The sequence below is a fragment of the Moschus berezovskii genome, chromosome 11 (genome assembly GCF_049115385.1).
Source record: "Moschus berezovskii isolate FMDL1 chromosome 11, NW_MosBer_1.0, whole genome shotgun sequence".
Classification (NCBI taxonomy): Eukaryota; Metazoa; Chordata; class Mammalia; order Artiodactyla; family Moschidae; genus Moschus; species Moschus berezovskii.
The window spans coordinates 63247684-63271802 of record NC_142470.1 but is presented as its reverse complement, the minus strand read 5'-3'; the positions used below and the strand labels follow the sequence as shown (position 1 = coordinate 63271802).

Below are 24119 nucleotides of genomic sequence, written 5' to 3'. Positions count from 1 at the left end.
ACTGACAAAACATTTTTAATGTTTAGAATATATAAAGATAATTGTATTTACAACTATTGGTCACAATTAGGTACCTGACTCAGGACCACAAATGTGGCATCGTGTTGGACAAGGATTTGATAATCACAGCAGGCACAGACGGTGTTAATGAGTGTGCAGAATTTACCACCTTGAAGTTTTAGTGAAAAAATGTTACATACTCTTCTCAGGTGGTATGTGAAATGTCCTGAGGATGGTTTATAAACTGGTAACAAAATATTAGTGAAATTAGTGGAGCATACAGCTGAAACTGCAATACTTTGGCCACCTCATGCGACGAGTTGACTCACTGGAAAAGACTCTGATGCTGGGAAAGGTTGGGGGCGGGAGGAGAAGGGGACGACGGAGAATGAGATGGCTGGATGGCATCACGGACTCTGTGGACATGAGTTTGAGTGAACTCCGGGAGTTGGTGATGGACAGGGAGGCCTGGCGTGCTGTGATTCATGGGGTCGCGGAGAGTCGGACACGACTGAGCGACTGAACTGAACTGAACTGAACTGAACGGTACCAGATAGAATATATTTCTTTCCTGTTTCCCTTGGCTACCAAACTTAAGCCAGCGCTCTGGTCTGTTAATGAGCACTGCCTGTAATTTGGTGTGTGTGATACAAGAAGTGCTTCCTTGGCTACTTGGGTGAAACAGCCGTAGCTCTTAGTCAGACTGATCATTTCGCTGTTGCTTATTTCAAGTATGTTTTCATTTACTCATCCATTCAACAAATACCAATTGTGTGTCAGGACTGAAAGTCACTATTGGTATTTTCTGTCTCTCTGGCTAGTGGAGAATGAAAACCACTGTGATTTTGTCAAGCTCCGGGAGATGCTCATTTGTACAAACATGGAGGATCTTCGAGACCAGACCCACACGAGGCACTATGAGCTGTACCGGCGCCGCAAGCTGGAGGAGATGGGCTTCATGGACGTGGGCCCAGAGAACCAGCCACTCAGGTGAGCAGCCAGCCAAGGGAGGAGTGGGTGGCGGGGAGGATGGTACCTCTTTATCTGTCCAGGATGGCAGGAGAATCTCCCACACTGTGAAAGACCACTTGATAATGATTTATTATCACGCTTTCTATGCTGCTTGAATCACTGGAAGGCTTCTTGCTCTTGGAGGTTTCCAAGTCCTCATCCGACTCAGGGAGTTAAGTAGAAGGAGGAACACAGGGTAGAATCTCAGGATTTCAGTACCTGCTGAAATGAGTAACCAAAGGAAAAAGCTCTCATTGTTTGATTTTAATTTTGTATTTATATGAAAAGAATGAAAGTATATTATTATAAAAAAAGTTGGAATATGAATCATTAAATAAACTATGAAGCTGTTGTCTTTCATCCTGATGGAAGTTCTGGAATGACTAAATGTAGGAAAATTTCTTATAAAGGAAGCATGAACATTTTTGTGGGGAGTCAGAGATTAGACTAAAGATATTACCATAAGTTACAGGAACTGTAACTGGCTCAGTGGTTAGAGCATGAAGTGTTGTTGGAACTTCTTTTGTTATTTTATATGCTGCTACACTCCTGAGGTCTTTTTTAAAAATTAAATTATGCAAACGTGCTGAATCAGCTTTATTTTTATGTCACATTCCTGAACAATTCTGCTCAGGACCAGCACTGTTTTAAATCTGCTATGGGACCAAGGGTTCCTCGGCATTTCATTACCGACTTTGCAGCCCCTCCCTGGTGTCCTGTCTGCACCAGAGCAAACACTATGGGAGGGGGGAGCCCTGGAGCCAGCTGCCACTGCACGTGACCTTTGGGAAGGTTTAGTATCAGGTGAGGCTAAACTTAACACTTTTCCATTCTGCAGATTAAAGAGTGTTTTAGCTCTGGCAGTATAATAAACTAAGAAATCTATATACCTCACCCTCCTCACCAATTTTGGGTGTGCTATAACAGACTAATTCTAGTAAAATGATTTTTCTCTGCTGAAGAGAAATTGTCCAGCACTGGCATCCCTAGTGTTTCCCAGAGGAGGCTTCATTTCTCATTCTTCCAAGTCTGAGGTTACACAGGGGTCTCCATGTGCATGAAGAGGAGGGACAGATCATTCATCAGTCACCTGTGGGTGATGTAGAAATGCAGGCTCGGAATTTCTGGATATGGAGCCTAAGAATCACATTTAAGTTAAAATCCCCATCCAGCCCTTTGTCAGATATGTCCTGCTGGTCAGTGGGTAGATGTGCACCATGGGATAGAGAGACCCTGCCTGTGGAGGGCCCCAGGGTGGGGTGGAAGGAGGATGCTCCTGCCCTGTTATGATGAGCAGAAGCTGGGCATGAGGAGACCCAGGCAGGAGGCTGCTGTGGGAATCCAGGCACGAACACAGGGGCTTGGTAGTGGTGATGGGGGTGGGGTGGTCAGATGCGTGTTTACCCCTTCCAGTGGAACTGGAACGTGAAGTTAATGGGACAGACTCAGGAAGGGAGAGGTGGGCTGTGTTGCGGGGGACCGGGTTGTGCTGTGGCTGTACAGCAGTGTGATATAGTCCAGTCACTTCCTTTGTCATTCTCAGAAGAGCAGGCTATGTAAGTCACAATTATGGTGCTGGCCAGGGCTTGCAGGTTCAAAGAGAGAAAACCAGCAGTTTCATTCTACTGCTGGAGTGAAAGAATGAACAAATCATTTCCAGTCTTTCTTCCAGGAAAGTGGGATGTCTAATGGGCCCAACTTAGGACGTGTGCCCATGTCTTGGCAGGGTGGGCGTGAGCCTGACTGGCTGTCCCACCAAGATGCCTCCTGTGGGGAGAAGTAGAATAGCAATACAACAGGAGAGAGGTGGTGGACAGGCAAGGTGAACAGCCATTCTTTTAGTATTTCTTCAATTTGGGAAGCATCTATCCACTGGACAGGTGGAGAATGGGAAAGGAGGCTCTTCAGTGGATGGTAGGTGAGAGGGCAGGAGCAGTGGCTGCAGGCTGCTAGAAGAGGGTGGATGGCAGAAGCGGGAAGGATAAGGACTCCACTCAGGGGCAGGGGGGGCCTGCCTGCTTCCCAGGAGCCGGTGGGCCTCTACCCTGCCCTGGCCTGCAGTCCTGACGAGATTCCCTGGGCCAGGCAATGCACATATCTCTCCTCTTCATGCTTTCTCATTTGTGGACTCACTGTTTGATAAAACTTCTGTCATTCTTTCTAGTCTGAGGTCTTAGGAAGGTTTCAGGAGTGTGGTTTCAAGAACTTTTATTCCGTCTTTCGGGGAATCGTCCCATTTACTTGGTGTGTGTGCAACAGCAGTCACTATAATTTGGTTGGCATGTAAAATCTGTCCCTTGATATTGTATCAGCTAGAAAAATGAGCCTGTCTGGATGACCTCTTCTCTTTATGGCCCCGCTTCCTCCCTGTAGCATCTTCATTTCCTTTCACTTACTGGTTGTGTGGAGTTGTGATTCATGTCCCAGTCTACCCATGCCAATCTCATGCTTGTCATGAGGTTCAGGTAATGGCATTGTGTGTACCCTTAAGGTCTTAATTAACTGACCTTTAATTATTTAAACTACATGAAACATGCTTTTATAAACCTCAAATCCCTAAGCTACTTTAGATGAACATAACAGTCTTATTGATCATCATTGCTCTAGAGTTTGGAAGGTCGATTTGTGTGGTATTTTAGAGTTCCTTAAGTGTCTGACAAAATTTTTGTGTCATATACTTTCTTTGGAACTCTCAAGAAGTAGTTCCCTTTCTGTGTTTGGCCTGTAGCAGAAGTGGGGGTGCTCAGCAGTCCTGGGAGAGCTGGACCCTGAGCTCACGGAAGACATCCCAAGAGAGGGATGCAGTGGTTTTCCTGACAGACGCAAGCACCTAGGTGCTTTTTCTTCTTTGGTTTTCAGCTTTGCCTTAAATCAGTAATGTTTGCAACCAGCATATATGCCACATTAAATACAGCAGCAAGACAGCTATTTTTCATTCTCCAATCCATGGCAGTCAACAGTGGTTGCATAAGTTTCACAACACTAACTATATAAACCATCCATGCAGATCCTCTCAGGGTTTTGTTACCACCTTTTGAAAGATAGTGCAGTTCTTTCCTTACAGTTGGCTCTGTAAGCTTCCATGTCACAGTGGGCACGTGTGACAGATGGAGAGCACACCAGAGCAGTGCTTCCCTTTACCTTCTGCTGAGGCTAAAGCTGAAACTGCAATACTTTGGCCACCTCATGCGATTAGTTGACTCACTGGAAAAGACTCTGATGCTGGGAAAGGTTGGGGGCGGGAGGAGAAGGGGATGACCGAGAATGAGATGGCTGGATGGCATCACCGACTCTGTGGACATGAGTTTGAGTGAACTCCGGGAGTTGGTGATGGACGGGGAGGTCTGGCGTGCTGTGATTCATGGGGTCGCGGAGAGTCGGACACGACTGAGCGACTGAACTGAACTGAACTGAGGCATCATTTTAGGTAGGATTTACTGGGGTTAGGAATGTGGGCTTTGAGGCAAGTCTGACTAGGTTCCAGCTCCAGCTCTGTCCTTGCTAACTCTGTCCCTCTGGGCAGATGACCTTACTCTGAGCATCAGCACACTAACCCTGCAGGACAGTGTTGGTGCCTGTTCTTCAAGGTGCCACAGGGATTAGTAAGAGTCCAGACCAGTCCCTGCTGGCAGCAGCTATTCTCTGTGTCTGGTCTTTTCTCTTTGTCAGGTGGCTTGACTTTCCTCCTGAATGACTCAAGGGCTTGTGTAAATAAATTTCTGAGAACCTTTTAAAAGTTAGATTTGACATGATTTAGATACATTATTTAAACCAAGGTATGTCTTTAAAAGCTATCAGTCCAGTGTAGGACCACTGAAATGTGAGTGAAGGTGGCATGACTTATTTAGAGGCTTCTTTAAGACCAAAACAAACACAGAAAAAACAAACAAAAAACCTTATAAGAAATAAGATACCTCCTTGAGATCAGAGGCATTAATGTGATCATCTAGAACACGGTGTATATTTATAAACTTTGCTTCTAAAGACAATGTATAGGACTGTTCCTCCTTGGAACACATGCTGTAAGTACCACACATTCATGCTTAGCTGTAAGAGCTAATGTGTAACATTTCTTACTCTGATTTGCCTTCAGTTCAGTTCAGTTGCTCAGTTGGGTCCAACTCTTTGTGACCCCATGGACTGCAGCACGCCAGGCTTCCCTGTCCATCACCAACTCCCAGACCTTGCTCAAATTCATGTCCATTGAGTCAGTGATGCCGTCCAACCATCTCATCCTCTGTCGTCCCCTTCTCCTCCTGCCCTCAATCTTTCCCAGCATCAGGGTCTTTTCCAGTGAGTCAGTTCTTCTCATCTGGTGGCCAAAGTATTGGAGTTTCAGTTTCAGCATCAGTCCTTCCAATGAACACCCAGGACTGATCTCCTTTAGGATGTACTGGTTGGATCTCCTTGCAGTTCAAGAGATTCCCAAGAGTCTTCTCCAACACCACAGTTCAGAAGCATCCATTCTTCGGCGCTCAGCTTTCCTTATGGTCCAATTTGCACATCCATACATGACTACTGGAAAAACCACAGCTTTGACTAGATGGACCCTTGTCGGCAAAGTAATGTCTCTGCTTTTTAATATGCTGTCTATGTTGGCCATAGCTTTTCTTCCAAAGAGCAAGCGTCTTTTAATTTCATGGCTGCAGTCACCACCTGCAGTGGTTTTGGAGGCCCCCCCCCAAATAAAGTTCTCACTGTTTCCATTGTTTCCCCAACTGTTTGCCATGAAGTGATGGGACTGTATGCCATGATCTTAGTTTTCTGAATGTTGAGTTTTAAGCCAACTTTTTCACTCTCTTCTTTTACTTTCATCAAGAGGCTCTTTAGTTCTTCTTTGCTTTCTGCCATAAGGGTGGTATCATCTGCATATCTGAGGTTATTGATATTTCTCCCGGAAATCTTGATTCCAGCTTGTGCTTCATCTAGCCCCACATTTTGCATGATGTACTCTGCATATAAGTTAAATAAGCAGGGTGACAATACAGCCTTGACATACTCCTTTCCCAATCTGGAAACAGTCCTTTGTTCCATGTCGAATTCTAACTGTTGCTTCTTGACCTGCATACAGATTTCTCAGGAGGCAGATAAGGTGGTCTGGTATTCCCAACTCTTTAAGAATTTTCCACAGTTTGTTGTGATCCATATAGTCAACAGCTTTGACTTCGGCATAATCAATAAAGCAGAAGTATGTTTTTCTGGAACTCTCTTGCTTTTTAAATGATCCAACAGATGTTGGCAGTTTGATTTCTGGTTCCTCTGCCTTTTCTAAATCCAGCTTGAACATCTGGAAGTTCACAGTTCACGTACTGTTGAAGCCTGGCTTGGAGAATTTTGAGGATTACTCTGCCAGTGGGTGAGATGAGTGCAATTGTGCAGTAGTTTGAACATTCTTTGGCTTTGCCTTTCTTTGGAATTGGAATGAAAACTGACCAATTTTCCTTAAATGTATACAGTTCTATCCGTAAAAGATTTCTTTCTCTGGTTAGACAAGTTAGTAAAATTCCTAAATTTTATCATATTTTAAATCTATTTAGCTTAAAGTATTTTCATAAGCAGTAGAAATTTCTAATCATGACACACCTGGAAAGCCAATTTATTGTATTCCCTGTTAAACGTTGGGACGTTCTCTCAGTGAGCTGTGATGGAAGGGCTCAGTGCTTCTGCATGTGAGGAGGTCTGTGGTTCCTCTGAAATTCCACAGGTAAGAGAGGTGCTTGCCATGGAGTTCCAGGAAGTCCCTGCTCTGTGGGCTACACTGGCCCTACTTCCCTGCAATCTCTGTCATTAGATGAACATTTATGAAGAAACCGCAGTGTCAGAGAGCTCTGCTGGACAGCTGGATTACAAAGATGCTGAGCTGGTGGAAGAGAGATACAATTGGAGTGGGAATGCCCAGGAAGAGGTATAAACAAAGAGCCATGGAAGTGCGTGGAGGGAACAGGGGATTCCACCCAGGGAAACTAGAGGCAGATTCCTGGAGGGATAGGACTTGTGGGGCAGAGTGAGGGCAGGGCAGCAGGCAGTGGCTGGAACAAGAGACGTGTGCCTGAAACCTGAGGAGGAGAGGTCTGTTTGCAGGATTCTGCAGTTTCTAAAGTGCTCTCGTTTTGCAAATAATACAACTAATGCAGAAGAAAAAGATAAAAGAGCTCTCTGTTTTTGGTGGAAAAATCTGAGGAGTGGCAGGAAGAACAAAATGAAAGATGAACTCAGATCCTAGAGCTCAATTAGATTATTGCAACAGTGAAGGCAGAAAAGCTCAAAGATCAAGTTGGGCTGAACAATGTGTCTGTAGAAATCAAAACAAGTCTGGACTGAGATGATGGTGGGGTCCCAGGCTGCATTCCCAGGCCCTGGTGATCAGACATGGTGACGAATAGAGGGGGGGAATCCAGAGAGGTGGATGGAGGAAGCCGTGTGGGGTGAAATGAGCACTGGCACAGCAGGGACCCACAGACAGACCCGTGCTCCCTGAAGGAGGTGGGCTCTCCCTGCCTGCGGCTCCCTGGAGGCACACACACTGTGACAGTCACGAGGCCTAACCTGGAAGTTTGAATGTTTGCAGGTTTCTACGTCATCTTGCTAACATGAGAGTAACACAAGTAACTTTTCAGTCTTCAGGAGACCTACGAAGCCAAGAGACACGAGTTCTATGGCGAGCGCCAGAGGAAGGAAGAAGAGATGAAGCAGTTATTTGTGCAGCGCGTGAAGGAGAAAGAAGCCATTCTGAAAGAAGCTGAGAGAGAGGCAAGTGTGCGGTTTGCTGTGATTTCTGTTTATTTGGGGTGTACTATTAACCTAGGGAATCTATCTCAAGAATTAACAGGTGGTTTTGAAGACAAGCTGTTCTTCAAGAGTAGCTATTCTAACATGTAGTCTTTGGATGCAGAATTTTACCAAAAAGAAAAAAAATCACAGGCTGAAAACAAAAAAATTTGCCTTTATGAACAAAGTGTCTTTGATTAGAAGTGGTTTATCCAGGGCTGGTAGAGGACTACATTACCAAGAAGGGTTTCAACTATCTTAACTAGAAGGTAGAGATGCTTTAGCTATGGTTTGATAAGCCCTTTTGAGTTTTGAGAGTCACTCAAACTGTTGTTTGCTGGAAGTGGGTGCCTCAGAGCTGCTAAGTGTGAAGTTAGGCTTCCTGGGGGAGGTGGGTGGTTCGGGTGGCCTTGGCACAGAATTATCTGCAGTGAGTTTTGTTTGGTTCTCTTTAGTTTTATTTGCTTGTGGTTCTTCAAGGATAAATTTTACTTTTACTTGAGTTAAGGTATCTTCTGTAGACTTAACTGCGATGGCTGCATCTAAGTAAATGGATTCTAAGTTAAGGTGAGGATCAAAAAGGAAGAGCCGCAAAAAAGAATTTCTGAGAGAAGACTGAAATGTTAATACAAATGAACTTGCTAATATGAGAGTTCCTGAAGAGTTATTTGTTGTTCTTAGTCAGTCAGTCAGTCATGTCCATCTCTTTGCAACCCCATGGACTCAGCATACCAGGTTTCCCTGTTTATCACCAACTCCCTGAGCTTACTCAAACTCCTGTTCATTGAGTCAGTGATGCCATCTCTCTCATACTCTGTCATCCCCTTCTCTTCCTGCCTTCAATCTTTTCCAGCATCCGGGTCTTTTCCAGTGAGTCAACTCTTCACATCAGGTGGCCAAAGTATTGGAGCTTCAGCATCAGTCCTTCCAATGAATATTCAGGATTGATTTCCTTTAGTATTGACTGGTTGGATCTCCCTGCAGTCCAAGGGACTCTCAAGAGTCTTCTCCAACACCACAATTCAAAGCATCAATCCTTCAGCCCTCAGCCTTCTTTATGGTCCAACTCTCATATCCATACATGACTACTGGAAAAACCATAGCTTTGACCATACGGACCTTTGTTGGCAAAGTAATGTCTCTGCTTTTTAATATACTGTCTAGCTTGGTCATAGCTTTTCTTCCAAGAAACAAGTGTCTTTCACGGTTGCAGTCATCATCTGCAATGATTTTGGAGCCAAAGAAAATGAGGTCTGTCACTGTTTCCATTGTTTCCCCAACTATTTGCCATGAAGTGATGGGACTATATGCCATGAGCTTAGTTTTCTGAAGTTTTAAGAAACTTAAAAACTTAAAAAAGTTTTAAGCCAACTTTTTCACTCTCCTCTTTCATCAAGAGGCTCTTTAGTTCTTCTTCACTTCCTGCCATAAGGGTGGTGTCCTCTGCATATCTGAGGTTATTGATATTCCTCCAAGCAATCTTGATTTCAGCTTCGCTTCATCCAGCCCGGCATTTCACATGATGTACTCTGCATAGAAGTTAAATAAGCAGGGTGACAACATACAGCCCTGACGTACTTCTTTCCCAATCTGAAACCAGTCTGTTGTTTCATGTCCTAACTGTTGCTTCTTGACCTGCATACAGGTTTCTCAAGAGGCAGGTCAGGTGGTCTGGTATTCTCATCTCTTTAAGAATTTTCCAGTTTGTTGTGATCCACATAGTCAAAGGCTTTAGCGTCGTCAATGAAGCAGATGTTTTTCTGAAATTCTCTAGCTTTTTCTATAATCCGCCAGATGTTAGCAATTTGATCTCTAGTTCCTCTGCCTTTTCTAAATCCCGCTTGAACATCTGAAAGTTTAAGGTTCACATACTGTTTGAAGTCTGACTTGGAGAATTTTGAGCGTTACCTTTGCTAGTGTGTGAGATGATTGCACTTGTGCAGTAGTTTGAACATTCTTTGGCATTGTTTTTCTTTGGGATTTGCTGACATACTGAATGGAGCATTTTAACAGCATTATCTTTTAGGATTTGAAATAGCTCAACTGGAATTCCATCACCTCCACTAGCTTTGTTTGTAGTGATGCTTCCTAAGGCCCACTTGACTTCACATTCTAGGATGTCTGGCTCTAGGCAAGTGATCACACCATCCATCGTGGTTATCTGGGTCATTGAGATCTTTTTTGTATAGTTCCTCTGTGTATTTTTGCCACCTCTCAGTATCTTCTGCTTCTATTAGGTTCATACCGTTCCTGTCCTTTATTGTGTGCATCTTTGCATGAAATGTTCCTTTGGTATCTCTAATTTTCTTGAAGAGATTTGTAGTTTTTCCCATTCTATTGTTTTCTTCTGTTTCTTTGCACTGTTCACTTAGGAAGGCTTTCTTATCTCTCCTTGCTATTCTTTGGAACTCTGCATTTAGATGGGCAAAATGATTGTCTAAGGAGGTCTTACAAATAGCTGAGAAAAGAAGAAAAGCAAAAGGCAAAGGAGAAAAGGAAAGATATACCCATCTGAATGCAGAGTTATTTGTAATCAAATTATCCATGAATACATGCATGAGAAGTCATGTCCAATTCTGTGATTCCATGGACTATTGCCCGCCAGGCTCCTCTGTCCATGGGATTCTCCAGGCAATACTGGAGTCGGTTGCCATGCCCTTCTCCAGGGGATCTTCCCAACCATCTCTTGCCTTTCCTGCACTGGCAGGCAGGTTGTTTATCACTAATGCCACCTCAGAAGCTTAATTTAACTATACAAACCTATTATTTAAAATACTCTGATAGTACTTGCTATTTAAATAAACCCAATAGTAAGTGGCTTTGTAAAATTAATGATGTACAAATATATCTTGTCTATAATTTGATTTTTATTTTTAAAAAGTTCAGACAATGAAAAAGTGAAAGTACAGGGTACCCAGGTCCATCCCCACAACTAGATTTAGAATGGACATATCACCACCTTTAGGGTGTATGTTTTCCTGTCCGCCTGAAGGCTGGTGTAAACATCAAGGGCACTTCATGCATTCCTGAAGCTCAGGTGCCTTCTCCTCCATAACCATGGTACCAGTATTACACCTAAGAACAGTAACAGCAATGCCACAATCTACCCTGATCATCAGTTCATAATCAGATTTCTCCAGTCATCCCAAGATTATCTTTTGTTATTCCTTTCTATTTGGTGATTTCTTGTTTTTGAACCAGAATTCAATCTTAGGTTTAATATTGCATTTAGGTGTTCTGTTTTGCACCGTCTCTTATTTGAGAACAGTCACTAGCTTGAAGTTATTTTGAAATACAGACATTGAGGAAGACTGTGATGCTAGGAAACTGTGCTGGTTTTTCTTCTGATTAGCATATACTTCTCTTGTAAGAGTTTCTCTCTCATATATCATGGTTCTCCGTTTCTCCAGTGAGAAGATGTAGAAGTGGTTTACAGTTGAATTTTAATTTTTAAAACCCCCCATAAGAATATTTGGGCTTCGCTGGTGGCTCAGATGGTAAAGACTCTTCCTACAATACAGGAGACTTGGGTTCAGTCCGTGGGTTGGGAAGATCCCCTGGAGGAGGGCACGGCAACCCACTCCAGTATTCTTGCCTGGAGAATCCCCATGGACAGAGTACCCTGGCAGGCTACAGTCCATGGAGTTGGAGAGTTGGACACAACTGACAGACTTTCACTTCACTAACTTATTCAAAACATCTGTTAATTATTCATAATTATCCATGAGTTACACATAATAAAGGGCTTCCCTGGTGGGTCAGATGGTAAAGAATCTGCCTGCCAGTGCAGGAGACACTGATTCGATCCCTGGGTGGGGAAGATCCCCTGGAGGAAGGCATGGCAACCCACTCCAGTATTCTTACCTGGAATCCCCATGGACAGATGAGCCTGGCGGGCTACAGTTCATGGGGTCGCAAAGATCTGGACATGACTGAACAACTAAGCACAATTTTGTTTAAATGTGTATTAGTTTAAAGTAAATTGAAAATTCAGGGTGACCAAATGGTTGAAAGAAAAATAAGTATTATTTGTCACTAGGTGCTTTGTAGATTTTTTTTTAATGATTCAAACACTGTATTGTATTAATGATGAAGTTATGAGTTTAAAGTTGTCACAAGAGTGACAACTTATAATTATGTAAGCTTACAAGTAGTAGATTAGGGGCCTATTTTATTCATATTACAATAATATTAGTAAGTTCCCTCATGACCAGTTTCATCCTGCAAAGCTGGTAGGTTATCATCCATACTTTAGATAGAGTCAGGTCTGATGAAGAAGGGCGTCTGGGGTCATCAGCAGTCATGTGAGTGATGATTCACTTAAGAACCATCAGGTAAGCTTCCCTGGTGGCTCAGGGACAAAGAATCCATCTGCCAATGCAGGAAACATGGGTTCCAATGCTGATCCAGAAAGCTTCCACATGCCAAGGAGCAACTAAGCCCTTGTGCCACAACTATTGAGCCTCTGCTCTAGAGCCCATGCTCTGCAACAAAAGAAGTCACTGCAGTGAGAAGTCCTCACAGTGCAACTAGAGAGCAGACCCCGCTCGCAACTAGAGAAAAGCTCATGCAGCAACGAAGACCCAGTACAGCCAAAAATAAATAAAATTTTAAAAAAGAACCATTAATTGAAGTTCAGATGAAGGAGGACCATATAATTTATCCTCAGTGTTCGTGCAGTTTTACAGAAAAAGGAGGCTTTTTAGTAATGATATCGGACAACAGATGCAAACCAGGTGTCTACTGGGTAAACTGGGACATTCAAAGCTAGCTCATCAGTAAGACACTGGCAGGTATCCCAGAGGATTATCTAAGTCTGAATTAGCTGACCCTGTTATTAAAATACCCTTGCCAATATGGTTATAAACAAATACCTCCTAATTCACCTTATGTATACATTAGGATGATTCTCATGTGGAGTAGAGACTTAGCTGAAGATGCGGTGAACACTGGATAGGTAGAGCAGGGGACACACAGGACAGATGTCATGTCAAGACACTGTTTAAATGTTACCTTTTCTACATCTCTGTCCACATCATTCTGGATGTATAGCCTTTCTTACACCACAAGAAAAAGTACAGTATATATTTATCCTCCAAGTGAAGTATATAACCATCATTCAGATGTTAGTACTTCCCAATTTTATACATTAAATAGGCTTCCCTGGTGGCTCAGACAGCAAAGAATTCACCTGTAATACAGGAGACCTGGGTTTGATTCCTGGGTTGGGAAAATCCCCTGGAGAAGGGAATAGCAACCCACTCCAGCCATGGACAGAGGAGCCTGGCAGGCTATAGTCTGTGGGGTCTCAAAGAGCTGGACACACACACACACACACACACACACACACACACACACACACACACACACACACACACCCCACACCCCCCCACACCCCCCACACACACCCACCCCCACACCCCCCACACACACACACCCCCCTTCCTGGTTGGGCAGTTGGCTTAGTCATCATGCCCCCACCACACAGAGCCTCACTGGAATCTGTCTAACTGAAGAGCCTCACTAACTGTAAACACCCAGTTATCTATTGGGGTTTCCCTGGTGGCTCAGATGGTAAAGAATCCACCTGCAATGTTCAAGACCGAGGTTCGATCCCTGGGTCAGGAAGATCCCCCAGAGAAGGAAATGTCAATCCACTTCAGTAATTCTTGCCTAGAGAATCCCATGGACAAAGGAGCCTGGCGGGCTACAGTCCATGAATTGCAAAGAATTGAACATGACTTAGTAACTAACACACACACCTGTCTGTTTCTTAATTGTTCACTTAATATTTATGCCTCTCCTGTTTCCATAATTACTGTAGATACTTTGAAGTAAACAAGTACAGCTGCACTAAAACTCAGACCTGGAGAGTCCAGATTGAGTATATGCAGTATATATACGAGGTGTGGCTGAGCCACACTTCTGGGACCCCAGCAAAGTATAGGACTCAGGTCAAAGACACTGGTCTGGCAAGAAAGGAATGTTGTTTCTGGTATTCACTTTTAAAAATAGATACTTTAAAAAGGGTCACTGCACAGCAGAATGTATGATGTCCTCAGAAGCTCCTTTATACAAGAGACAGCAGTGTACCATGTGTGAGTAGTTTCAACAGCACAGAAGGTCTCCTGCTTTTAACTTTTCAAGTATTTGAAATGTGTCTGAATTAAAGGCCTTGTAATGAAAAGTGGAGCCACAAGTGAGTGCTTCATGTATGTGGAGTAGACTGTCGCTGCCAAAAGCTGTGAACTCCATGTAATGTAAACAATAGTCAGATTCCACTTACCCCCTTTTCTAAGCCATTTTTGTCTTTACAGTTTTCCTGGAATTTCTGGTCAACCTCATGAATGACATGTGAAGTACTTTACAACTTTCCAGAATATTTAAGGATATAAAGTATGCACCCTCCATTTAAGGAATCAGAGATTGGATTCTACTCACATAATGTATAATAAACCTGCCCTGTAGCCTCCCTTTCCAAGCATTACCCTCCCTTCTGCTCTTCTTCCCAATTCATGGGGGTGCACACATGCTCAGAGAGCTGCCACTCTCTGTATGTGCGTGCATACCACCAACTCCTTATAACTTTTTAAATTAATTTAATTCAAGGATAATTACTTTACAACGTTGTGTTGGTTTTTGCCATACATTGACATGAATCAGCCTTGGGTACACATGTGTCTCCCCATCCTGAACCCCCCTCCTTCCCCACCCTATCCCTCTGGGTTGTCCCAGAGTACCAGCTTTGAATGCTCTGCTTCATGCACTGAATTTGCACTGGTCATCTATTTTACATATTTTATATGTTTCAATGCTATTCTCTCAAATAATCCCACCCTTGCCTTCTCCCACATAGTCCAAAAATCTGTTCTTTACATCTTTGTCTCTTTTGCTGCCTTGCATATAGGATCATCGTTACCATCTAAATTCCATATATGTTAATATACAGTATCTGTGTTTCTCTAACTTACTTCACTCTGTATAATAGGCTCCAGTTTCATCCACCTCATTAGAACGAACTCAAATGCATTCTTTTTTATATCTGAGTAACATTCCATTGTGCATATGTACCACAACTTCATTATCCATTCATCTGCCAATGGACACCTAGGTTGCTTCCATGTCCAAGCTATATGTAAAAAAATATATATGTATAAAGGCACATACAGATGCTAAGGCGCTGATCTCTCTGGAAGTGACAGTCTCAGGAATACAAGAGTCTTTGGGCCTCACCTCATCTGTTCAACACTATTCTGTCTCTGTCTAAACTCTTCCGTGAGGTTTGTTGGCTCAGCAGACAGCTGCTCTGTATCCAGAACATCGAATTTTATTAGGAAGCAGTGTAGCTCTCTGCTGTCTCTGCCCTCAGCCTCTAGTTTTTAGCAAAGTATTTCCTCAATGATCATATGCCATCTTTTCTATAAACCAAGTCCTACTTTTTGTATACACATTAGGTTGCTATCCAGAGCTGAAAATACTAATTGAAAGTTAAACCAGTCCTAGCAATACTTTCTGTGACTTTTTGATGCAGATTCTAGATGCTGTGCTTGTGTTCTTGGCACACGGCTGATTCATAAGGAACCTGCTAAAGTCCCTAGATTTTTTTTTTTTTTTTTTAGATAAACAACAATTAAACCAGGGAAATCTGAAATCTCTAAACTTTGGCAAAACTCATTTTAATGACTGCATCGAGTGTATTTAGCATAAATGAATTTTAAAGTGTTATTTCTCTTAGAGACAAAGGTTTTTTTCTGCAATTATGGTGTAGATCCTACTACAGTGAGGGCAGCTAACCCTTAAACCACTGGGGGGTGAGCTGCATAAGCCCATTTATAGGTGGGTGTTTTCACTTACTAATAAGTCCACAAGACTGCGCCGTCCACACTCAGCTGAATTACAGATATGGAGCTGACTGTGACACACATCTTCAACAGTGTTTGATTTAGTTCAGATTTCAAGAAGGTGAATGACTGTGGAAAAACACAACAGATTTTTAAGGTTCTTGATTTAAACTGACACTGCTTTCCACACAGGTTCACCAGTGTAAACAACAGCTATTTCACTAGTACATGGTAAATTTATTTGGAAAAGATGGACTTTCCCCCCTATTTTTAATAACTCGATTCTATAATTTATGTCCCTCACTTTTATTAAGAACAGTTTTAGAAACTTTATTTGAAGAGGCTTTTTGGTGAAAATGTGTAGAGCAACTAAAGAGAAACTCTAAGAAGAGGTCAAATGTTTAAAAAACTGAGATTTGTTTGTGAGGCTGTTTTGTTTTGCTCATGCGTTTTTGCATGGGAGCTCATTTCAGGTAATGTTAAAGCAGTTCCACATGTGAACATCTACCTGGTTGCTGTGCAGGCAGCCTGAGCAGGGCTGCAGCGCCAAGAGGCGCGGGTGTGTGCTGCCACACGGCATCCTCAGCAGGAATCTCACTTGGCTTCACAGCTCCAGGCCAAGTTTGAGCACCTTAAAAGAGTCCACCAAGAGGAGAAGCTGAGGCTGGAAGAGAAGAGAAGACTTCTGGAAGAAGAAATCATCGCTTTCTCCAAGAAGAAAGCTACCTCTGAGATATACCAGAACCAGACCTTTATGACCGCAGGCAGCAACCTGAGGAAGGACAAGGACCGCAAGAAGTAAGCCCTTCCCCTGGTCTGACCCCTCCAGCCTCCGTGCCCCCTCTGCACGGCTCTCTGCCCTGTCTCCTTATTCCCCTCTGCCTCCTGCACTGAAACAAAAAGCTTCTTGAAATCACAGCCCTGGGCCCTCCCGGTGTGCGGATTACCTAGCAGCTAGAAGGGCACCTGCCACATGTCTAGTGCTCTGTGCACATCTAAGTGAATGTTTGCATGAATGTGTGAGTGAACACAACACAAATTTGCCACAACGTGTGAGGGTCTGTGACCTGAGGGCACTGTCCACTCCAGGACATGTCTAGTAACTACTGACCTCTTGTCAGTTCTGTTGACTTTCATGCCTGACAGAAGCTATATACTTTGCTGGGGAAATTAGAGACATAAGATAATATTTGATAAAAAAAATTAATTCCTCGGTTTACTTCTTTTAAATAAATCCCACTAATGATTTTGTGAGAATTTTTATTTTAATAAGGGAACCAGGCTATCGATTGGAACTCCTGTGCTTTGATGTCAGAGCTTATGAAACGATTGGTGGACGTAAAGATGCAGAGGAAGGTAGAGAGGGACCCCGTGCGCCAGGGCGGCCTTGATAACAGGTGGAGGATGGCGCCAAGGCTTGTAGGTCTGGGGTATGTGTTAAAATCAGTGTAATCAAAGTCTTAGAAAATAAGGTGGTTTTTCCTCCTTTGTATATGTATCTCTCCCCCTTGAATGTCCTCCTGTCTCTGCCTGTTTGCACGCTCTGCTGAGCATCCAGCCTGCCTTGTGGCAGCTCAGATTCTCCTGGGCCTCACAAGGCAGTCCTCAGGTTTCTTTTATCACCACATTGTATTTCAAACCGCTATTGTCAGAATTCTTTATAAGTCACCTTCAAAAAGTTAGGAAAATATAACATTGCCCGTGATAGCTTTCCATTTGTAACTATGAAGAGTTAAATCCACAGGGTTTGGAGTGGATTTAATTGGCCTGTGGATGTTATGGTTTGTGGGAAGAAGGAATTCTCATGTATAATCTTTTAACATAAGCTCTTCCAGGGAGTGGATCTCTGTTTTGTTGGCTGATGTATACACCCTCAGTTCCTAGAACAGTGCCTGATACCAAAAAGGCTTGCAGTTATTTGTGGAAAAAATGAATACACTGAATTTCAAAAAATAAACCACCCCATTATCTGTGGGGGACTGGTTCCAGGAAGACACCAAAATCCACTACTGCTCAAGTCCCTCATATCAAATGCACAGTTTTTACACAGAACCTATGCACATTCTCCTGTACACGTTAAATCATTTCCAGGTTTTTTCTAACACCTAATACAATGTGAACAGAATTTAAGTGCTAGGCAGATACTCGCCAGCAAGTGGCACATTCAAGTTTGGTTTTTTGGAACTTTCTGGAATTTTTTTCCCAAATATTTTCGATCCTCAGTCAGTTGAATCCTCAGATGTGGAACCCTCAGATCCAGAGGGCCAACTGTTTACATATAATTTATGACTTCTTTTTAGTGTGTCTTGAATTATAAAGCTAAAGGGCCTTTCACCTTCTCATCATCTCGACTTAGTCCAGTTTTACTAGACTTGGACTCCCCCACTTCATTCCATACTTGAAAAACCTTTACAGTCACCTTGTGAAAATAAGGTATGGGCTTCTGTTCGCAAAATCAGGGCCAAGCCCACAGTTTAAGAGCTCAGAAAAATTTACTCTCAAGAAATGTTGGTGTTTGTTTTTTCTTTCCAGAGTCCCACAGCTAGATATCCTATCATATACTAGATGTGTATCTGTAAAAACTTTGTAAAAGAAGTGATTTTTATTTCCTATATGGTTTTCTATTGTACCAAACAAAAGGTTTTTTTTCTCTTTCCAGCTCCAATTTTATGTAAAACAAAGGTTCCAGATCACAGAAGGTCATCACAAGCAAAAGCTATTAAAATGTTAGAAGTATGCTTTGATTTTCTTGCTGTTTTTATTTGATGTATCACTTATGCTGTATTACTTATTCTTTATCTGGCAAATGGCCACAGTTACTGCCATTTATAGGCAAATACTTTTAAGTATGAGGTCAATATATAAGCCAGACTGGATGGTATCACTTATTCACTGTTAGTAGTTTAAGATAAGTTTGTGATGAATTGAGATAATTTCCCCTGCTGCCCACTGCCTGTCACTATACTGTAACAAGAGTGTCTGTTGGTGGCTTTAAAAATACAGGACTCATATATTAGGCTCTGATTGCATATATATTCCAAGATGAGTCTTTCGTGTACATATGAAAGGTATATAAAGGTAAACTTTGAGGAATATGTTTTAAAATGTATTATGTACCTGAAACTCCAGCAGCTCAAAACTTTTAAAGTTTTGATACAATTATCCAGTTGGAAACATGATCCTAAGCTTTTGTATCAGATTACATAATATGTGCTTCAGCATTGTGGTCCATGTGTTGTGATATGTTTAAGAGCAGAAACACTCAGGTAAATAAGCCCTTTTCTAGTGATAAGTAACTTTAGAACTGGGTGTCCTCACACTGTGTGCATTAGTCTGTATTACATAATTGTTTAAAACTGTCTTCCAGGGTAAATAAAGTTAAATCATCTTACTAAAAATATTTCTTAAGAAATAGCTATGAACATCTGACTATTAAAGATAAAAATTTAGGTAATTCACATTGTAAACGATATTTGAATTCAGTGCCTTAGCATTTGCAGAACAGTTAAATGGTTTCTAACTTTTTCTTAACATTCATTAAGTTTTCACTTTTTGTACCTGAATATTCTAAATGAAACTGATATTTACTCTTGACAAATAAAATGTATCTACATATTTACTAAACTGTGTTTAAATCACTTTAACTTTTCTTTTTGCAAATAGATCTTAAACACTTTATCAGAACTAGTTAATTATATGTTTGAGTTATTTTAAAACAGAGGTGGGTGATCAGTACTTCTCAGATAACAGAATATTTTACACGGCACATGTCAGATTCTGAGCGGTGTATTTTTCACGAATTTCTGTTAAATCTCAAAAGAAACCTTTCATTTTGTAGCCCAGCTTACCCGGACCAACACTTTAAATTTCATTTTTTAATCTAAAGTTCACAAATGTCTCTTAGCCCTTTAGAACTTTAGTAACATAAGTTATAAGTATCACAGAAAAAGCTCTGCACTTTCTTCTCAGGATCAGTAATGCCCAGCTTCTGGAAGGTGGGAGCAGGAGAGCCGGTGAGTCCCCGCAGGCAGGTAGCCTGGCCTCCCGAGCCCGGCCAGTGCTGCAGCGCTGAGCCTTAGCCCAGGAGCGACGCAGCAAGCTCAGTGACCTGACGCGAGTGGTGGTTATTCGTAGCCTATTATATCAAACTGTGTATAAACAGCTATCCTGAACCTTAATAAAGTTACTTTTAAGTACCAGAGTGGTTGTTGGCATGGTACAAAAAGTTATTCAAGTTCTTAGTTGAAAAGATCATGGACACCTACCTCAGACCCTGAGCCCTTGTGCTGCTTGTGACTCTGCTGTGAAGGAGGCTCACCACATGTGCACGCCCACAGTGTGAGTCCTGTATTTGATTCATGTATCTGCAACTCCATGTAAGATTCTACTTTAGAAGATTTGCATGGCAAAGAAAAAATATTGTTTAAACCACTACAGTACAGGCAGACCTCAGAGACAGTGCAGGCTCAGATCCAGATCACCGATCCAATATAGTGAGTATTGAAATAAAGTGAGTCACATGAACTGTTTTTGGAGTGCATACAAAAGTTCTGTTTACACTGTGCAGTATTCTTGTGAAGTGTGCAAGAAAACCAATACACCTACCTTAGTTAATACTCAGTTGCTAAAAAATGGTAACCATCCCGAGCCCTCAGCAAGTTGTGGTATTAACATTTAGGTCTCTGATCACAGATCGCCATAACAAATATAATAATGAAGAAGTTTGAAACACTATGAGAATTACCAAAATGTGACAGAGACACAAAGTGAGCAAATGCTGTGGGAAAATGGCACTGACACCTGCTTGACGAAGGGCTGTCACATGCCTTCAGTGTGTAAAGAACACACACCTGCACAGCACAGTGAGGTCTGCCCGGATGAAGCTCAGCTTCTCACAAAGCGTATTAATTCTCCAAGGTTATAGAGGTATTATCCACTGATGCTTGAAGCAATAAATTTCAGGGAATAAAATAAAGCTACACCTGTTTTATTATTGTTTTTATAAAGTATTTGAAACATAATTGTCTTTGACTGCCAACCACTAAACTTCGTACCGAGGACTGAATTTTTAAGTTCTTTCACACAGATTCTGACTCCAGGTTCCAAGCATTATGTGGAAGATTACTATCTCCATCTGGAAGATGAACTATTTTAAGTCCTGTTTTCCTATTTGGACAGGAAATGGGGGCACAAACTGATGAGGCCCCTGTGGAGCAGCTCTCAGAAAGGCTCCTGCCCAGGGAGCACAGGAAAGCACCAAAGTGACTGGCCTTGAAGGACTGAAGCAGCTTCAGATGTAGGAGAGGAAGAAGGTGACCTGGGTACAGGGGCGCCTGGGCAACCAGGGAAGCAGCTCAGTGTGAACAGAGGATCAGGGAAACGGCCGGGGGGCAGGATGTGAGTGAGGGTGGGGGTTTAGAAGGAGGCAGGGAACAGACAAGGAGTTCATAAATCTAACCCACTGAGCAGGAGGAGTCATGGAGAGGTCTGACTCACGCAGTCAGATACTCATCCAGAGTAGAGGGAAAGGTGTGATAAGGGATAAGCCAGGCCATGGGCAGGGAAACTCAGACTAAAGCCCAGGCCAGTAGTTCCTACCACAGCATGCACAGGAGAATAACCAGGTTGTGTTTAAATAACACTGAGGCAGAAAAGAATACATAGTAAAAAAAAAAAAAAGTGGCATGGATCAACCAAAATGAATAATGGCTGTGTAAATACCTGAAAATGTCCTCTGGAGCTAGAAATACAGAGGGAACTAAAGTTCAAGACTTCAGTGGCATGCCAGTTGGGAGTGGGATGAATGGAGTAGGAGGGCCTGTGTTAACTGGGAGCAGGTAGAGATCCCTGTGCACCATAAATGAGAGGCAGGAAGAGCAAGTAAGTGGGGACAAAGTGCCTTTCCAGCCAGCAAAAGGAAAACTAGTCTGATAAATGATAACCCAGAAGGAAACAAGGAAATAAAACAGATACAACAGTCAAAAAGCATTTAGTAATATGGTAATTTAGGCCCAAACAAGCAATCACAATAAATTTTTTTTAGGCAAAAGTTTTTTTAGAATCAGCTATGTCACTTTACAAGAAAGGATTAAAGTTTTCCATCCTGACAGGTGAAGGTACATCATGTGCATTCAACCAAAAGCTGCTGTGCAGCTGTGCTGTGCTGTTCTTAATTACTCAGTTGTGTCTGACTCTGCGACCCCATGGACTGTAGCCCGCTGGGCTCCTCTGGCCATGGGGATCCTCCAGGCAAGAATCCTGGAGTGGGTTGCCAGGCCCTCCTCACTGTTCAGCTATATTCTCTATAGAAGGCATCACTTCTATAGGATGAAGACAGTCTTGCTGGGGGGCAACCTGGCCTCGGGCAGGAAGAAACCAACAGCTGGTGCAGGCGCCTCAGGTCTGCAGTGTGTGGGGGTGATGCAGCTACAGAATTCTGTAAAACTCATGCAACTAAATACCTTAACAACCTTAACAATGAGGCCTAATAAAAACATTCTGAGAAAGGACAAAATAATCTAATCTCATATATGAGCAAAGATGCAAAAGTCCTAAACAGGTTACTAACAAACTAAATCCAGAAATACGTATTTAAAAAGACAGTTCCTCATATCCAGGAATGCAATGATGTTTTAACAGTAGGAAATTAACCAGTGTAACTCACAGCATAAACCTTAAAAATCATATGGTCATCCCTGTAGAATCAGAAAATATTGATAAAATGTAGCATCTTCAATATTTTTAAAAAAGATAAAAGGTTCTTAGAACACTGAATAGAAGGAAACTTCCTCAATTTGATAAAAGGTGCCCACAAACAGCAACCCAGAGCAGGCATCACACTTTTAAGGCTGGAGGCAAGAAGAGTGGCAAGACCGTCCCTTCCGTTAGACATGTCACCGGAGCCAGCAGTCACCTCTGGAGGCAAAAAATTAAGATGACCTCAGTTCTCACAGGTGACATGGCTCTGTCTGCAGCGAGTCTACCTGAAGCAGGGGTCAGAGCACTGAGCACTGGGGTCAGGAGTCCACAGGGTCGTGGGCACAGATGCCCACGTGATGACTGAATGCAGCTGGCCACTGGGCAGGCTCGGTGCCTGACACTCTGTTCTCACTAAGCAGAGAATCTCAGCTCTTAAAGCTGTGTCCTCAGCTCTGTCCCGCCTACTCCAAATGGCCTCGACAACTGCCCTTCATTAACTGACTTGTGCTCAGGTTCTGCAGCCCCCAGGCCTGTCCAACTGTGGTTCGAAGTCAAGGTCCTCCACAAGGCCAACCTGCTCGCGGGTGCCTGTACATGGCCTGTGCCTCCGTGAGGGAGTCCCAAGCAGTCTTTGCTTCAATTTCTACCTCTGCAGAAACTGTCACTTGTGTGGGCAGAGTCACCACAGGCCGGGGTTGCCCACCACAGAGCCGCGTGGTCCCAGACCTTCAGTTCTCCTGCTCGGGCTCCCAGGGAAGAGCCGACCAAACAAGTAAACCACCCCAGGGCACCACCCACTGCACGGCCCCTCATGGCTTACTACAGCTGCTCCTTCTGGGGGCCTCACACTCCCAGTAGCTCTCGAGATTCTTGGGCTCCTCTTTGAACTTTTGGAAGCAGACAGGCTGTGCTGCTGCCCCACCAGATGGATCAGCAAAGAGGGTGAAGTGAGGTCAAGGAAAGAGAGACCTGCGCTCTTGGAGGTGGAACAGGTGTCATAGTCTGGTCTGACCTGTCTCCTCCTGTGATGGTGACCATGCCGGGCAAAGGAAACCTGGGCACTTCTGAGTCTTTCCAAGTGAACAGTGAAGCTTTCTGTCCACAATACTTGTTTCTGAAATTTTATGCATCAACACAGGCTGCTCCACAGAAAGAACATCTCCAGGAAGCAGTGAGCTGAGGGTCACGTTCCTGGGCATCAGGAAATAGCTTATCAAGTCCTTCATGTCAGAGAACAGGAGCGGAGGGCAGGCAGCCCCTGAATCAAAGCCAGGGCCTGCCCCAGATTCCGTTTTCACTCCCCTTTCCCTATTTCCCTGCGGAATTGTTGACTACGGTATTTAAGATGTTACTCCACACAGGAAAAATACCAGCTTTAAAAAGAGATACTTGCAAAGAAGAAATACAGATGGCTAATAAACACATGAAAGGATGCTCAACATCACTCATTATTACAGAACTGCAAATCAAAACTACCATGAGGCATCATCTCATGCTGGTCAGAATGGCCACCATCAAAAAGTCTATAAACAATAAATGTGGGAGAGTGTGTGGAGAAAAGGGAACATTCTTACACTGTTGGTGAGAATGCCATCTGGTACAGCCACAATGGGTAACTGGAGATTCCTTAAAAAACTGGAAATGGAACTGCCACATGAGCCAGTAATTCCACTGCTGGACATACACATTGAGGAAACCAGAATTGAAAGAGACACATGTACCCCAATGTTCACTGCAGCACTATTTACAACATCTAGGACATGAAAGCAACCGAGATGTCCATCGGCAGACAAACGGATA

General features: G+C 43.0%; 1 protein-coding gene and 1 long non-coding RNA gene across 7 annotated transcripts in view; one reads left to right on the top strand and one right to left on the bottom strand.

The window, feature by feature from the left end:
* Window positions 1–19797, top strand: part of SEPTIN10 (septin 10) — a 61077-nt gene extending 41280 nt beyond the window's left edge. For 2 of the 5 annotated variants that reach the window (XM_088841404.1, XM_088841405.1), the window contains 4 exons: window positions 822–990; window positions 7629–7761; window positions 16231–16418; window positions 19590–19797. In XM_088841404.1, the coding sequence (XP_088697530.1) occupies window positions 822–990; window positions 7629–7761; window positions 16231–16418; window positions 19590–19692 (593 nt within the window). In that variant the 3' untranslated portion in view covers window positions 19693–19797. The other 3 variants (XM_088841406.1, XM_088841408.1, XM_088841407.1) reach the window with 3 other exon arrangements.
* The window catches only part of LOC148776172 (uncharacterized), a 36992-nt gene that overhangs the window by 4581 nt on the left and 8292 nt on the right, over window positions 1–24119 (bottom strand). For both annotated transcript variants that reach the window (XR_016038585.1, XR_016038586.1), the window contains exon 2: window positions 1037–1233. This is a non-coding gene — a long non-coding RNA (uncharacterized LOC148776172). The remainder of the gene's footprint in view (window positions 1–1036; window positions 1234–24119) is intronic.